This window comes from Canis lupus, chromosome 11 (genome assembly GCF_048164855.1).
Source record: "Canis lupus baileyi chromosome 11, mCanLup2.hap1, whole genome shotgun sequence".
NCBI classification, from domain to species: Eukaryota; Metazoa; Chordata; class Mammalia; order Carnivora; family Canidae; genus Canis; species Canis lupus.
The window spans coordinates 61,318,834-61,337,313 of NC_132848.1; the positions used below are offsets into that span (position 1 = coordinate 61,318,834).

General features: G+C 33.9%; 1 protein-coding gene across 4 annotated transcripts in view; it reads left to right on the top strand.

The window, feature by feature from the left end:
- VRK2 (VRK serine/threonine kinase 2) overlaps positions 1 to 18,480 on the top strand; it is a 215,714-nt gene that overhangs the window by 146,653 nt on the left and 50,581 nt on the right. For all 4 annotated transcript variants that reach the window (XM_072768449.1, XM_072768452.1, XM_072768448.1 and 1 more), the window contains 3 exons: positions 1,005 to 1,092; positions 2,990 to 3,095; positions 4,298 to 4,390. In XM_072768449.1, coding sequence (XP_072624550.1) covers positions 1,005 to 1,092; positions 2,990 to 3,095; positions 4,298 to 4,390 — 287 coding nt within the window. The remainder of the gene's footprint in view (positions 1 to 1,004; positions 1,093 to 2,989; positions 3,096 to 4,297; positions 4,391 to 18,480) is intronic.

Consider the following 18,480-nt stretch of genomic DNA (forward strand, 5'->3'; position numbering starts at 1 on the left):
TTAAGCATTAAAATGATTTAGAACATAAGTTAAAAGTGTTAGAAACTTGAATGATGGGAAATTAACTGGAGCTGGAAATCACATGTAAGAAACACTAGTTAGAGGAATTGAATACGAAATGAATCTGAGCAGAGTTGAAGAACAGCAGAAGCACTTTTAAATACTGTACAATATAGGTAGACTAAGCAGAGCTTTTAGGAACTTGGTATGAGTAAAAAATGATAATAGTCAAGGTCTTCTACATTATATTTAAGAAAAAGAATGATGAGACTAACCTTAATAATTAACTTTGTTTTTCTTAATAAAACCTTCTAAATGTTACGACAGTAGTCTTTACTAACTGCTTAAACTATGTCAGAGTGACAAATAGAATCCATTAAACTTGATTGTTTATCGTAGAGCTGTCTTACACATTAAGCGTATATGGTATAAAAGTGGAAAATAAGCTACCTGATGGTTTCAGTAGATTTGATTTTTTTTAAACTAAATTTAATTAAAGCAGTTTCTGTATAATAATTTCATAGTAAGATGATTTTTCTGCCCAATTTCTATTTTTTCAACTATCATGGCTTTAAATTTTTAAGTAATGGAAAGAAAAAGACATTCTCTCTACTGATTCTTTGGTAGTTAACATATGTTCTATTTTATTTTATTTTAATTTTTTGAACATATGTTGTATTTTAGAATTTAATGTATAAGGAAATGACTTTTTTTCAGGAATTAAAACACTTGTTATATATGATACTAATGCATTTTATGACCATGACTACTTTTGTTTGGTTATAATTGCTTAAGTTTAAAATTTCTATATATGTTTTTATGTTAATTACAGTGATAAATGAATTTGAAGCCACTAGGTAGATATATTTGATTCTTTAAAACATTTACTGGAAAGGTCTAATTTCTGTTTAGGTTAGCTAAATAAGTTTAAGGATCTGTATAAAAGTAAGAAATAACATTTCTAAAAATATATATCTTTTTTCCTGTTAAATTTGTCTTTGCAGTCAAAAGCTGGATAAAACTCAAAAAACTTGATTATTTAGGAATTCCTCTGTTTTATGGATCTGGTATTACTGAATTCCAGGGAAGAAGGTAAAATGAAATTATTATAATCAAATATTGTTCTATGGCGATTTCTTTTTTTTATTTCTATGACTATTTCTTATGTGCTCTAATACCTGTTTCTGTATAACCCAAATCATAGTACCTTACAATGACAGACTACTATCATTTTAGTTTCCATGGGTCACCAACATGGAAGTTACCCATGGAAACTATGTGTTCCCCACAGCTGGTTCCAGCTGAGGACTTCTGAGGAAGTTGTCTGTTGGGTTGCAGACATCACATGATCTGACTGGGGAAGGATCTGTTTTCAAGGTCACTCATGTGGCTGTTAACAGGCCTAAGAAGATCTGCTTCTAAATACACTCATGTGATTGTTTGCATACCTCCCCTCCAGCAACCCTCAATTTGTTCTCTATAGTTAAGAGTCTCTTATGGCTTGCCTCCCTTGCTTTTTCCCCTCTTCCCCCCACGTTTATCTGTTTTGTTTCTTAAATTCCATATATGAGTGAAATCTGATGGCATTTGTCTTTCTCTGACTTATTTCAAATCTTACATTGATGTCACATATTTCCACTATAGTCTCTTTGCTAGAGGCAAGTCACTAAGTCTGCTCTATACACAAGAGAGGAGATTTAATTAAGCTTTGTCTCTTGAGAAAAGGCACAACAAAGCATTTGTAGAGACATTTTTAAAAATCACCACAGATGGCTAGTCATCACTTATAAATAATTGACTAATGATATTTTAAAAAGAAAAAAATCAATTTGTTAGATACCCCATTTTGTCCTTTCAATAGCCTTTTAAGATAGGTGATGGTTTTTTTCCTAGGTGAGGAAATAAGCTCAGTGGTCAGTGCTTTGTTCAGATGGTCTTTAAATGCTATCAGTAAAAACAAAACGAACAAACAATTTTCTTTTTTTTTTAAACAATAATTTTCAAACAAAGTAAAGGGCTGCCAATAGAGGACTGAGTGGCTGAGTGGATCATGGTATATCCATATCATGTAATATTATGCAGCCCATTAAAGAAATTAATTAGAGCTATACCAGTTGATGTGGGGGGATGTGAGATACTAAAAGTATGATGAAGAAAAGTACATATAATAAGATCACATTTTTGTTAAACAAAGACAAAAATTCCTTTATGTCTGTGTTCATGTGTATATACATAGATTAATGTAGAATAGGGGCTGATGCAGGCATGTAAGTGAAAGGAAGAGAAGGGATGGAGGTGCCAAACAGAAAAGAAGTACATTTTTTTCATTATTGGTTTATGAGACAGAGAGCATGAGTGTGGGCAGGAAGGGCAAAGGGAGAGAGAATTTGAAGCAGACTCCAGGCTGAGTATGGAGCCCAATGCCAGGTCTGATCTCACAACCCTAAGGTCATGACCAGAGCCAAAACCAAGAGTTGAACATTCAACCGACCATACCATCCAAGTGCCCAACACATGTTTAAAAGTGTATAGAGAAAAGTAATGTTTAAAGTGTGTTTAAAGTCATATTTATAAGTGTGTAGATAAAGTAAGTGATTTATAAGGTCGAGAAACAAATCTAATAAAATTTTCTGTAGGGACAAATGATTTGTTCAAGGTCTTACAGTGAGCGGATGATGGAATCAAAATGAATCAAACTCAGGACTCTTTAATTTAGAAAGACCATTCTCTTTTCATGACCTAAGAGTGAGCATGAATGTTTCAGCATAGCATTCTCTTCCACTAGAAACTAACTGCAGAGTAAAATACTGACTAGTATCTTTCTTTAAAAGAACGGCGAGATTATTAATGTACGTTCATTCTTTAATGGTTCCGATTGCAATATTCTTCATTGTTAGGTTGGGGGTGTTTTTCCTTGTTTCAAATTCATAAATAGGCAGTTTCAAGCATTGCTATCTTAAGATCTCTTTTTGACGTCTCCTTCTTATAGTTACAGATTTATGGTAATGGAAAGACTAGGAATAGATTTACAGAAGATCTCAGACCAGAATGGTACTTTTAAAAAGTCAACTGTCCTGCAGCTAGGTATCCGAATGGTAAGAATGAATGACTTGTTTCTCATGCCTCATTTTCAGATTATTTACTTGTTACAATATACAAATCGTTGCCCTTTGTGGAATTATCAGAGAATGAAGGATTATTGCCCTAGAAATGTCAGTTATTTAGAGTAGAGGCTATTTTGGTGAAATTGATAACAGTGGGCTCTGTAAGTGACAGAATGTGCTGTGTTTGGCACTACAAACTCAATTAGGCATTGGTTCTACAGTCTGATTTTTTTTCCCCTCACAGCTTTGTTTTACATATCAGAACAAGCTTGCATTGCTATAAGAATAACCTCTCTTTTGTCAGTTGTATTTATAACAATGCAAACTATGGCAAAATATATTATTTTCCATACTAAATACGTGATGATATGGGGGTGCTATAAAGTTTTTATTATGAGTTTGGGATGGTGGCAGTAATTAGTATGGCAATGAATAATATATACTTTGCCAAATAAGAAGCAATGAAATCTTAATAGCACCCATGCACACATTTTGTTTATACTACATATTTGTCTTATCTTGTTTGTGTTTGGTTTGCCCAAGCTCCATTATATTTTTTCCATTTTAAATAGAATGAAACTGCTCATGCCAGGTTGGGATGTGGCAAATAGAATCGTTAATGTTCCTGTTCATCCATTCATCCATTTATCTAGCCAGCACATGTTTATTGAGCACTGGGTGTAAGTGACATGGAAGGTTCAAGGGCTTTAAAGATGAAGCTAAGGTATTTTCTGTTATTGTCCAGAAGGAGAATGTCTTTCTGTGTGCTCAGAGACATGGTGTTTTGTTCTGCGGTCTCCAAAACTTGATTTATAATCATTGCTTGGGTGAGGAATTGCTGAGTGGGCTTCATGATTATTTTACTTTGGATCTCTGATGTTACTGTTTTTCCTCTTTGCACAGTGTGACTTGGGACATTAGACTGTCCAGGGCATAGGCCTAGGCATTGTTGAATCTTGGTTTCTTTCCATCAGAGGTTTAATTAAAACACTTGATATTTGAGGATCATGTTATTCAACTTTTTTCCAGGATAAGTGACCAGTATATATGATAAACAGATAAATATATGATTGTAGAAATGTTAGTTTGTTATCACTATGAAAAAATACATGTTGTTCTATATTCAGAATGTTCGAAGTTGATCATGAGTTTGAAACAGATATTAACATAATTTTATATATTTCTTCCCGTAGTTGGATGTCCTGGAGTATATACATGAAAATGAATATGTTCATGGTGATATAAAAGCCGCGAATCTACTGTTAGGTTATAGAAATCCAGATCGGGTAAGTACAGTATTAAGCTTCTGCTTCCAGTAAGGACCCTCACAGTATCATACTGAGACATTAAAAAAAATCACTCTCCTAACCCGGAAGAGTTTACAAATGAGGATTAGCATGATGAATGTTGTGATTGATCTTACCTTGTTTATCTCATTTAATGCACTAAAGTAAAACGTAATTAGGATGGGGAAACTGAGACTCAGAGGGATTTAAATAATTTGTTAATGGACCTATAGTTAAGTGGCTGAAACTTGAACTTCTGAGTGACTATGAACAAAGGACTATCAAAATCCAGTGGGAGAAGGGATGGATTCGTGCAGAGAAAAAAAAATTAAAAGTCACATTAGCTCCTGTTTCACTGTATAAACACTTAAGTTTTAGAGCAGCATTTCCACAGGAACTTTTTCTGATGATGGAAGTATTCTGTATGTTACTATCAGTATGGTAGCCATTAGCCACAGGTGGCTCTCAAGCCCTTGAGATGTGGGTATGCTGAAAAAGATGTGGAGCAACAGGGACTCTCATTCATTGCTGCTGAAAATGCAAAATGGTATACAGCCACTGTGGAAGACGATTTGGCAATTTCTTTAAAAACCAAACATATTCATAACATATAATCTGCAATTACGCTGCATGGTATTTACCCAAAGGAATTGAAAATTTACATCGACACAAAAACCTATACACAGATGTTTATAGCAGCTTTATTCAAAATTGCCAAAACTTGAATCAATGAAGATGTCCTTTAATAGGTGAATGGATAAATAAGCTGTATTACATCCTAGCTATGCAGTGTCACTCAATGTTAAAAAGAAATGAGCAGTCAAGACATGAAAAGACATGGAAGAACCTTAAATGCATATTACTAAGTGAAAACCTGTATAATTCCAACTCTGCAACATTTTGAAAAAGGCAAAACTGTGGAGACACGAAAAAGATCAGTGGTTGCCAGTGGTTATACTGAGGATTTTTAGGGAAATGAAACTGTTCTGTATGATATTACAGTGGTGGAGACAGGTTATACATTGTCAAAACCCACAGAATGTTCCACACCAAAAGTGAACCCTAATGTAAACTACATAGATTTTTGGTTATAGTGATGTGTCGCTGTGTAATGAATGTAGGTTCATCCATTGCAAACAGATGTAATACTCTGGTGTGGGATGTTGATGGTGGGTACAGTGGGTATATGAGAACTCACTGTACTTCAGTTTTACCTCAGTTGCTCTAAATTTACCAAAATTGAATCTAAAATTCCTCTAAAAGAGTCTTTAAAAATGTGACTGTGTGGCTGAGGAACTGAATTTTAAATTTAACGTAATTTTAGTTAATTATTAATTATTTTTAGAATTTGACTTTGCTTTTACCACCTAGCTTTATTGAGGTATGACTGACAAATAAAAATTGCACTATACACAAAAATTAACTCAGCATGGACTAAAGATTTAAGTGCAAGGCCTGGAACCACAAAACCAGAAAAAAAAAAAAAGGGAAAAAGCTTAATTTCAATTAATTTAAATTTACGTAACTCTGTGTGGCTAGTAGCCACTCTACTGGACAACACAGATTTCAAAAGTGAAGAAATTGAGTGTACAAAATTTTTTTAAAAATTATAATTGAATATTTAACTGAACTTTAGATGAGGAAAGAAATTTCTAAGTAATAGTACAGAAGAAAAAAATCTTAGAAAATATTGAGAATTTCACATTTTAAAATGTCTATATTAAAAAATGGGGAAAAAAAGAAAGATAAATGAACTGGGAAGTATATTTGTGGCAGATATTTGGGGATACATCTAGCAGACTCGAAAAAATTAGTAAGAAAAGCACCAAACATTTTCTTAATAATTGAATGAACAGGTAGAACATAGAAATACAACTGTCAGAATTGGATGAAAAAATGTTCACCATCACTAGAAAGAAGAGAGATGCATATAAAAACAATGAAGTATCATTTTAAAAGAACTTCTCAGATTGGAAAAGCCTGAAATAATAATCTGATGATATTGAGGCTGACGAGGGTGCAGAGACGTGTAGAATGCCAGCGGGAATGTAAATTCAGTAGGAGTAGAAGAAATTAAGTTAATGGAAGGGCAATTTGGCAGTATATTTAAAAATCCTTTAAAAGTCTGCATACTTTCTGTAAGGTTAGGTTTATTGGAGTATAATTTACAAACAGTAAAATTCACCCTTTTAACTACAGTTTGATGCGTTTTGACACGCGTATGTCTCAGAACCACCATACAGTTGCGATATGGAATGTTCCTGTCCTCTTCAAACTTTCTGTCCTCCCCCATTGCAGTCGGCCCTCATCTCTAGCCTGACCCCCACCCTGGCCCCTGGCAGTGATTTCTCCCCCAGGAGTTTTTGCATTTTTTAGGAATGTCATATAAATGGAATTATAGGACATATTCCCTTGTTCCTGGCTTCTTTCACCTAGCGTAATGTTTGTGAGCTTTACCCATGCTGTAGTTCATTAGTAGTTCATTCTTCTTTAAAGATAAGTAGTTACCCATGGAAAACTACTACAGTTTATCTCTTTACATGTTGGAGATTTATGTTATTTCCAGTTTGGGGGGCAATTATTAGTAAAGTTGCTATAAGCATTTGCCTAAAGGTTTTTGTGCAGACACATGTTTTAACTTCTGGGTAAGTAACTGGAAGTGGGCTTTCTGGGATCATAAGGAAGTATACTTCCTTATGTTTAATTTAAAGGAAACAGCCAAACTGGTTTTCAGAGCGATGGTACTGTTATACATTCCCACCGGTGATGGGTACTTCTCTACATCTTGCCACCGCTTGGTTTCATTAGTTTTTAAAATTTTAGCCATTATGGTAGATGCGTTGTCCTACCTAGTAGTCTTAATTAGCATCAGTTAGGTGATGACTAATGATCCTGAGCACCCTTCATGTAAATACATTTGCCACTCTTTTCTCTTCTTTGATGAATCAAGTGTGCCCATTTTTAAATTGGATTGCCTTATTTTAAGAGAGCTTTATAAGGACAGGAACCTTTTGTCAGATACTTGTTTGCACATACTTTCTGCATTTGTAGCTTTTCTCTTATCAGTGTCTTTCAGAATGCAGATGTTTTTAATTATGATGAGGCCCAATTTATGATTTTTTTTCTTTTATGATTTGTGCTACTTCTATCCTAAGCCAGGCTCACAAAATGTTTTCTCATACATTTCCTTCAAGGAGTTTTATAGAGCTCTTAGGTGTAGATACCTGACCTGTTTTAAGTTTGTATTTGGTGCAAGGGAAGGGTCTTTTTTGGGAGGAGAGGGGACACATATATGTGCTGTTGCTCCAACAATACGTTGAAGTGAACATCTTTTCTCCAGCAAATTGCTTTGGCTCCATTGTCAGAATTATTGACCATCTATGAATGGGTCTATTTCTGGATTCTCTATTACAGTATCATACAGTCAATATCACACTTTCATGGTCTCGAAGTTAGGTAATAGGAGTCTTCCAACTTTGTTCTTTTTTTTTTTCAAAATTATTTGTGCTATTCTGGCTGCTTTGCAATTCCATATATAATATTTTAAAATCAGTTTGTCAATTTGTGCCCAAAAGCCTGCTGGATTTTGATTGAATTGTGTTGAACTGTAGATTAATTTGAGGGAATTGAAATCTTAACCATATGAGTCTTCTGATTAACTGCCAGGCTAATTCACTGGGAAATGAGTTGATCTTTTTAATATGCATCTTTATTTCTTTTATTTTCATTTTTAACTTAAGAATATATTTTTTTAAATTTCCAAGGTAATTTGTTTTTTGACCCTGGGGTTATTTGGAAGTATGTTGTTTAATTTCCAAATATTTAGGTGTTTTCAAATTCCTCTCTATTCTTAAATTAATTCTGTTGTGGTCAGAGAATTACTCTGATGATTTCTGTACTTTTAAGTTTATTGAAAATTACTAATGCCTCAGTGTATGCGCTAACTTCCTGACTATTTCATGAGCCCTTGAGAAGAGTATGTTTTCTGTTGTCTGTCTTGGGGTGGAGTGTTGACTAAATGTCTGTTAGGTCTAGTTGGTTAAGTATTGAAATTTCCTAAATCCCCACTGAAAAGAGTATGGAAACCCCCAATTATAATTATGGATTTATCTTTTTTTTTTTATCCCATCGGTTTTTGTTTCACATGTATTAGAAGTCTATTATTGGGATACATGTTTAGGATTTTTATGTCCTCTTTATAAGCTGTCTCCTTTATCATAAAATGTGAGCTTTTATCTCTAGTAATATTTCTTGTTCAGAAGTCAACTTCATTGGTCATTAACATAGCCACAGAGCCTTTTTTTTATTAGTGTGCACTTTATATATCTTCTTCATTCTTTTAATCTATTTTTGTCTGTACATTTAAATTTCTTGGAGATAGTGTGTTCATTTTGAGGCTATTTTTAAGCTTTGCTAAGATGAATCTATAGTAGCCTATACTCTGTGGATAGTTAATTCCAACTTCTATGCTGTGAAGTTCTGTGATTCCTACGGAATTCCATGTGAGGACTTATTCTGGTTGGTCAAGAACTCCCCTTCAGCTCTTTGTAAGCCCTGGGAATTATTCTTCTCTTTACTCCTCATTGGTTCTTTGCTCCAACTTTTATGCTAGAGATAAGAAGATCCTTGTGCAGATTTTTCTGGAGGCCCCTTGCCTTGTAGCCTCTTCTTCTGAGCTTCTCTCTGGAATTTCATGCTCTTTAGGAGCCTTTCTGAACTCAGGCACTCTCCCAGTGGGATTGCTATAAGGCAGTTAGGATTTCCCTTCCTGTTCCTGGGTTTGGAATTGTCACAGGCTGAAAGCTGGGGCATCTGTGGGACTCAACTAATCTTTTTTTCCCCCATTTTCACAAGGATCGCTCAGTCTTGTGCTGCCTATTTAATACTCAAAAGCAATTGTTATCTTTCATTTTACCCAGTTTCCCACAGGCAGTGAAAGTGTAAATCTAGTCATTGTATTCCTTTTTGCTGAAAGCAAAAAAGGCTAGTTTTAAATCATTTGTGTGTGTGTATGCTCAGGTCTTTTGCCCATTTTTTTCTTTTCTTTTTTTTTTTTTAAATTCCTTCAGTTTTGAAAAGTTCTTTAAATATGTGTTATATAAAGCCCTTCATCTATTATAGATTTTGCAGATATTTTCTTTCAGTTTGCCTCCTGTCCTTTGATTATACTTGTGATGTTTTATTGCCACAAAGAAAGTGAAACTTTATTTTTAATCAGGTCAGATTTCTCAATCTTTTATTTACTATGGATATTGAGTTATGTGTCTGTTTGTTTTTAAGATTTTATTTACTCATTCATGAGAGACAGAGAGGCAGAGATACAGGCAGAGGGAGAAGCAGGCTCCATGCAGAGAACCGGATGCGGGACTTGATCCTGGGACTCCAGGACAACGCCCCGGGCCAAAGGCAGGCGCTAAACCACTGAGCCACCCAGGGATCCCCATGAGTCATGGTTCATAACTTTGTTCTACAGACAGATTTTATATGAATTTAATTGTATAGTTTTGTTCTTTTACTTTTAAATCCCTTACTAATCTAAAGTTCATTCTTTTACATGACATGAGGTATGGACCCAATTTTATCATTTTCTAAATGATTGGCCAGTTTTTCCAACACTGTTTTAAAAAAAAAAGTTGGTCCAGTGTTATTAGAAGCCACCTTTATTATATACTAAACTTCCATGTGTACTTGAGTTCATTTTTGTACTTTTTAAAAAAGATTTTATTTACTTATTCATGAGAGACAGAGAGACCAGGGAGGGGGACAAAGGGAGAAATGGGTTCCCTGATGTGGAACTTCATTGCAGGACCCTGGGATCACAGCCTGAGCCAAAGGCAGACACTTAACCACTGAGTCACCCAGGTGCTCCATTTCTGTACTTTGAAACTGAATCCTTCCGGTTTGTCTTATTATGTTTCATTATTATACTAGTGAATCAATTTCTTAGGCTTTGTAATGTATTTTAATATCTGGTGATCCTTAGTGCCTTAGCTTTTCTTTTTCCGTATTATTCTGACTATTCATGATTTTCTATATTATTTTGTTTAGCTCTACTTAAAAATACTTGTTGGCATTTTTATTAGAATTTTAATTAACCTGGCATCTTTATGATGTAGAGATGTTCTTCAACAAAGAATGTTTATGTATTTTGTCATTTTTTCATTTGTATTTTCACTCTATCCTCACATTAACTTTTTCACAATTCTTGCTACACTTATTTCTAGATAATATACCACTTTTGTTGGTATTGTCACTGCTCTTTTACTATACTGCATTATCTTCTAAGTTATTTTTGTTTATATATATGAATATTATTGATTTCTGTGCATTTATTCTATATCCTATCAATTTGCTGGCTTTGAGGTCATTTTAGTAATGATCCTCTAGGGCTTTCTTAGGAAATGTTTCATATGCAAATAGATACAGTTGTCTTTCTCTTCCAGATCTTATATCTCTGATTTATTTTGCCTAATTGTATTGCTAGTACATCTAGTATGTAGGAAATAGTAAGGAAGATAGTGATTATCCTCACCTCTTCCTAATCTTAGTGGAAATGCTTGAAATTTACTCCATTAAATGTGATACTGGCCTCAGGACTAAGATTTCTACATGTGTGTATGTGAGTTTGTGTGCTTCTGTGTCCTTATAGTCAGTCATATTAAGGAAAGAACATCAGTTCCTATGTTCTTGAATGGATTTTTTTGTTTCTATGGAATGAGAACTGAATTTTACCAAAGATTTATTTAGGATGTATGGAAATAATCATATGTTTTTCTCAGATCAGTTAATATGGTGTGAGATATTGCTGTGCTTTTAATATTGAACTAACCTTACTTTCCAGGAGTAAATCCCACTGTTATAGTATATTATTTACTTGATATGGTATTGAGGTATGCTTGCTAGGATTTTATGTCGTATTTCCGATAGGTATTTATAAGTGATATTGGCCTGTAATTTTCTATTTTTGTACTGTTTTTATCAGCTTTAGGCATCAACATTCTATTTCATAAAAGAAATTTGGAAGTTTTACTTCATTTCCTATGTTCTAGAAGTATTTCTATTAATACTGTTTGGTTTTCTAATATGAAACTCTCTGGCTCTGCTGTTTTTCTGTGAGTCAATTCCTCATAACTCTCCTTTTTCCCATGGAAATGTTTAAGGTTTTTATCTCTACTTGGGTCAATTGTAATAGTTAACCATTTTGTCCAGTTTTTCCAATTTATTTGTATGGTGTTATGCATTGTAGCCTCTTAACGACTTTCGGATTCCTTCTACTTCAGGGGTTGTTTCCTTCTCGTTTTTTATTTTTGCTTCCTTTTTTAAAAAGTTTTTTTAAGATTTATTTTTTTAAAGATTTATTCATTCATGAGATACATGGTGTGGGGGGTGGGGGCAGAGACACAGGCAGAAGGAGAAGCATAGTTCATGCAGGGAACCTGATGTGGGACTTAATCCTGGGTCCCTAGGATCATGCCCCTGAGCCCAAGGCAAACGCTAAACCACTGAGCCACTCAGGTGTCCCGCTTCCTTTTTCTGCCTTAATGAATGTATTTTTCAACTCACTTGGATTCTGATTTATTAATAAGATACATTTTCCTTTATCTTCTCATTAATGTCTGATTTTGCCTTTATTATGTCATTTTTTGTGCTCTTTTAATTCCACCTTTTTGTTCTTTCTCATGGCCTTTAGTTTCAGATCTATTTCATTCACTTTCAGTAATTTTTTTTTACTTCTCTAAGTGTTTAAGGCTGTTATTTTTCCTCTGATCACAGCTTTATATTGTACTCATAGATTTTAATGTTTTTTATTATTTTTTAAAGAATGTTTTGATTTCTTCTTCAAAAGGTTGTCTATTAGAAGATTTTAAAATTTTCACATAGAAGGACCGTTTTAAAAAATTTTGTTATTAAACTCTAGACTTGTGACAAGATGGTCAGGATATTGTTTATAATAATGTTACTCTTCAGAATACACTGAAACTCTTACTGGTGACTGAGAAGATCAGTTTTTGTCTGTATTCCATGTCTATTTGAGGAAAAGGACTAAGGTCTGTATTTTCATGTGCAAAGTTTAATATCTGTCCAAAAGATCTACCTTATTGACTGTATTTTTATGTCATCTATATCTTTACTTAGCTTTTGTTCACTTGATTTGTTTTGTATCAAGAGTGATATTTAATAATCTCTTAGGGGCACTCTGGTGGCTCAGTCAGGTCTTCATCTTGGAATCATGGGCTCCCTGCATTAGGCTCCATACTGGGTGTGGGGCCTACTTAAAAAAAAAAAAAAGAATTTGTTTTCAGTGTGTTTCCATGTTGCCTCAAGGGCCAGAATCATGCTTTCCTATAGTTTTTGTTTCGTGAAGATCATTGCTGTGCTGCTTTGTAAATATTCATTATTTATATTTGCTCTGCTACATATATGTTTTCTTTGATCTGATGTTCTTTAAGGTTTCTTTTTTTGGGGGGGTTACTTTTTATGAGAGCTCATATTTATTGTAATAGTGATTGCCTTGCTAACTATACTTTTTAAAGATGCTTTTCACTCATTTTGTGTCTGTATTTAATCCTTTACTGCTACTCTGATAGTCTTTTATGGTCATTGTTTACTTCTTAACTACTAATTCACTATTGCTTGTTTTACTTTTCTCTTTCCCTTAATGTTGTCACCTTAGTTTCTAGTTCTACCACTTTATCATGTCAGGGCATCTATCATTTGTATATTCTTCATTTATCACCAGCCTTGTTTTGGTCTTAGATATAATTAAATTTATTAAATGTCCGCTTTTTTGTCCTTTTGCTAAAGCTACCCAGTTATCTTTAGATTGGATGAAACTAATCTTCCAATAGATTGCTCAGGAAATGCCTGTGGATACATTTTTTTGCATGTGTAAAACCTTTTCAATAGCATTGATCCTTGCAGGATAGCATGGATGGGTTTAAAATATTTAGTACAGGATCCCTGGGTGGCGCAGCGGTTTAGTGCCTGCCTTTGGCCCGGGCGCGATCCTGGAGACCCAGGATCGAATCCCACATCGGGTTCCTGGTGCATGGAGCCTGCTTCTCCCTCTGCCTATGTCTCTGCCTCTCTCTCTCTCTCTCTCTGTAATTATCATAAATAAATAAAAATTAAAAAAATTAAAAATAAAAAAAATAAAATATTTAGTACATGCTTTTTCTTTTTGAATCTCTTGAAAATGCTGATTTGTTGCTTCATTTTTCATGCTGCTTTTAACAGGTCTGCTGGTAGTTTAATTCTCTTACCAAAGTATGTTATTTTCCTTTTTGCCTTGTTGCCTTTGGGATTTTTCTTTTCTTTATTAATAATGTCTGATGGTTTTACAGTATATGTTTAGAGTAGATCTTGTATTGGTTTTTCCCAGGTATCTGGTGGGCTCTTTTGATATGTAGATTGAGCCTCTTATTTCTAGAAAGTTTGTTGGATTATAGTTTTAAATAATAATTCACCCTTCATGTGTGTTTTGAATTATAATTATGGGAAAGGAACTTGAGCAATAAGCTGTTTAATGAGGAGGAAAAAACAAGTGGAAAAAGAGATTCAGGAATAGAGAGAATTGTTGAATGATGTGGCAAGCAGAAAAAGCAAGAAAAGTTGACATTTATACGGCCAGTTGTAAGGACCGAGATAAAAATAGGAAATACATTCAAAGAGGTGTTGGATAGGAACAACAACCATCTTAGGTAAGGCGAAACGAAAGGGTCCTAACAGGGATGACAGTCAATGTAAAGTTCTGGATAGCTTTTTGAAGACATACTTGATGTTCTAGCCATTTACATCTTATTATGTTTTGTTTTGTTTTGTTTTGTTTTAATGCTCCAAACACTACTCAGATAGGAATCAGTATTTTTCCTTAAGATCAGACAAGTAACCTCATTGAGAGTCAAAATAGCTCATTGTAGGTTATTTTATTCTTTTTCCCTATGCTTTTGTTAGAGTATGAACATTTTTTGGTAGTTCATCTGGGACTCTCTAAATTTGGAATTTTGAAGACTCTCAAAGTATACACCATATACCTTCTTTCATTTTTTGTTGAAAGAAAAAAAACTGTGGAAAAGTCTCATTTAAAAAAATTTGTGATTTCTTATGTACTTCTTTACATCATCTCTATTTTAATAAGATTTCTTTAAAAAATAATCTGTTTAGACAGAAGACTAAAGAAAATGCTTCAGTGGTAATAATTGTATTCAGTAGAAGAAAAGGAAAGAAATCAAGTATATTGGTTTGGTTAAAAAAATTAAAAATTATAATTATATTAAGAAACATCTACCTCCAGAGGAGGTACATCTTCAGAAAAGACAATTCAAGTCAATCACAACTATATTTTGTACATTTACTATTTTTTAGTGTAAAAGGCCACTTTGTTGATCAGAAGGACATTATTTTTTAAATTTTTATTTAAATTCCAATTAACATACAGTGTAATAATAGTTTCAGGTGTACAATATGGTGGTTCAGTATTTCCATATATCATCACAACAAATGTACTCCTTGTGTAGGAGGGAGGGGAGAGGGAGAGAAAGAATCTTAAGCAGGCTCTGCATCTAGCACAGAGCCCAACTCAGGGCTTGACCCTGAGATCATGACCTGTGCCCAAATCAAGTCGGATGCTTAACCGACTGAGCCACCCAGGTGCCCCGAGAAGTGCACTCCTTAATCCCCATCACCTATTTCACCCCGACCGATCTCCCCTCTGGTAACCATCAGTTTGCTCTCTATAGTTAAGAGTCTGTTTCTTTGTCTTACTGTCTTTGTTCATTTGTTTTGTTTCTTAAATTCCACATGTGAGTAAAAGCATTGGTATTTGTCTTTCTCTGACTGACTGACTTCACTTGTCATAGTACTCTCTAGCTCCACCCATGTCATTGCAAATGGCAAGATTTCATTCTTCTTTATGGCTGAGTAATATTCCATTTTATATATAAAATTTGTATGTATATAATTTTTGTGTATAAAGTATATATATATATTTATACATACACATCTCCTTTATCTTTTCATCAGTCATTGGAGTCTTGGGCTGTTTCCATATTTTGTCTATTATGGATAATGCTGCTATAAACGTTGGGCTGCATATATCCCTTTGAGTTAGTGTTTTTATATTCTTTGAGCAAATACCTAGTAGTGCAATTGCTGACTTGTAAGATAGTTCTATGTTTATCTTTTTGAAGAAATTTCCTTACTGTTTTCCAGAGTGGCTGCACCAGTTTGCATTACTACCCACAGTGCAAAGAGGGTTCCTCTTTCTCTACATCCTCACTAACACCTGTTGTTTCTTGTGGTGTTGATTTTAGCCATTCTGAAGGTGTGAGATGATATCTTATCTTATTGTAGTTTTGATTTGCATTTCCCTGATGACCTGTGATATTGAGCATCTTTTCATGGAAGCACATCATTTTTCAAGCACCACCTTATATATCCCTGCTTTTACACGAAGACTTTCTGGATGATTCTGGTTTATAATGATTTCCTTTTCCATTTTCCTTTGGCTTCTAATATATATTTTAAACACATAATCCCTCAAGTCTCAGTTATCTTATGTTCTGAACTAGAATGGACTTCTTGAGGCTTATAGATAGGTTTACTTCTCTTTCTTCTTTTGTATTCCTCATAGTACTTAGGTTAGTGTTGCTTTTGTAATTATCCTTCAAGAAGTACTTTATTGATTCATCAGGAGGTAAGGCCAGCCTTGATGCAATGCCTGCCATCTCACTTGTACCCAGAACACCCTAATTGTTCAGGTTCTCCACCCTACCACGCTCCATGTGTTTTTGTCCAAAAGCTGCCTGCTATGTCAAAGAGAAAGGCCCTCACAGGTAGAGAGAACAGTTCTGAGTGTCAACAAATGGAGGAATCAGTATGGCTTTGGAAACCTATGGTTTTTAAAAACACTTACATGGCTATTAGGACTTGTGTTGGACTCAAAGTCAGACCCTGAGATTCCAGACTCAGCCCTGACCCTCAGCAGGATGGCAGCCTTCAGCAAATATTTTAACCTGTGAGGACTTTAGCTCTCCAGTCTATAAAATGTTAGACTTCGGGTGATTTCAAAAATTCCCTGTAGCTCTAAAATTCTGTGATTCTCTGAAAATATGTTTCCAGATGCTTAATGTTCATTGCAGAAGGTAATGTTTCTTATAATGTTTCCAAAGTGTCCACCTTGTGTTGAATAGTGAAGGAAGTTAAAAAGTTTAAATTTAGAAAAAAAATTAATGATCTGGGAGCAGGAATTGTAGTACCTGACCTGTATCTGGTGGCAAAATGCTCACTATGATCCATAGGGTAGAGTCATAAGCCTCATTAAAGCTACTTGTTCACTGTTTGCTAGAGGGAATTCTAACATAATCCATTTATCAGTTACTTGTAAGATGGAGTGTGAAAGTGTGTTTATAGGAATTTTGCATGGTATATTCACATAATATGGTATGATTTTTAGAGATAGCATTTCCTTTTTTGAATATATATATAATTTAGTCCTGATGATGCACCTTTGTATTTCATTATCTTTGGAGTAGTGTTGTATATCTTAACTTGATGTTACCATAATATCATTGGATGATATAGCTGGTAAAGCTACTTTAAAGTATTTTGGTATTACACGGATGGGGTTATACCTTAGATTAAATAGTGTGGTGTGTTTATAGTCACTTATGACGTGCAATAACGTGTATGTCTTTCTTTGTGAAGTTCTGGTATATATTTTTAGTTGAGCAAAAGGACTTTGAAATGTATTCCTATGATTTTAGTTATTTGAACTTTTAAATTTTTATGAGCTTTATATTATAGAATTGTTTGTAAAATACACACTTTCACTGAATTTTTGGTCTCAATGTAATTTGTCATATGAATATGTGTTTTTAAGATTTAATACCTTGTATGTATCTTTACCCATAGATCAGTTTTATAAATTTACTATTTGAGATTCTTTCAGTATGATTTGTCAAATTAAAAACAAAGTCAGCTCCAAACTTTATTTCCATCTAACATTCTGTAATGTGTTAATGCTGCTATGTTTTACTGCATTTCAATTTATTGAATTACTTTAAAATTGTTTAAGTAATCAAATGTATTTTAGCTCTGTTATCTGATACTGAATGGTGTTCCTATTATCAAAATTTATTCTTAACATGTGTATATTAAGATGTCTGATTTTAAATCAGATTAGATCCATATAAAAAGAAAAAAATTCTTATTCAAAATGCTACACAAATGACAGTAATATGAGTATAGGCTACTAGAGTCTTATTGGAAGGTGGTGATGAGTGGAAAATATTGAAGAAAACAGCATAATAATTATGATTTAGGAGCCATGGTCTCCATATTTAAAATTAATATTTTGTGAAGCTTATTTCCCACTGCTGGGACTCTGAGACAAGTGAAAACCTAGTAAGTAGATAATTGTGCCTCTAGGAGGATACAGGTTTTTTTAACCTTTTATTTTGAAAAATTTGAAGCATACAGAATAATAGAGAATTTCTGATACCCATGACTTTGACTTAAAAATTAACATTTTGAAATTTTATCTATTTTTTAACTGAAAGGTTTTAAAATAATTAGAGATATCATGACATTTTATCTCTAAATACTTATGTATGCATTTCCAAAAATAAGGACAATTCACCATATTATCACCATGCTATTACTTAACAAAATCACATCATTCCTCAATGTCAAGTACAGTTTATATCTACTTTCTCCATTTTCCTAACATTCACAAGAAAATACAAATACAGACAATTTTTATTTTAATTGTGCTTAAGCTCCTTTTTCCTTTTTTAAAAATTATTTATTGCAGTAGACTTCTCTGCTATAACTTCCTTTTCTGTAATCGAAGTCACCTAGGTCATGTGATCTCTTTGGCTCCCTTTTAGTTCTCATAGCCTCTGACTTACTGGATAGAACTGGTTGTAAACTACAAATCTGATTTAGGAAATTATTGGTACAGAACCAGGTGAGCATGATTTCTTCCAGTTGAATGTCCATCAGGAGAGCAAATCTCTAGTTTTGTATATAGGAAGATAGGGATTATGTTTTATTCACTGATGTGTACCCAGTGGCTGGCACAGAGCATG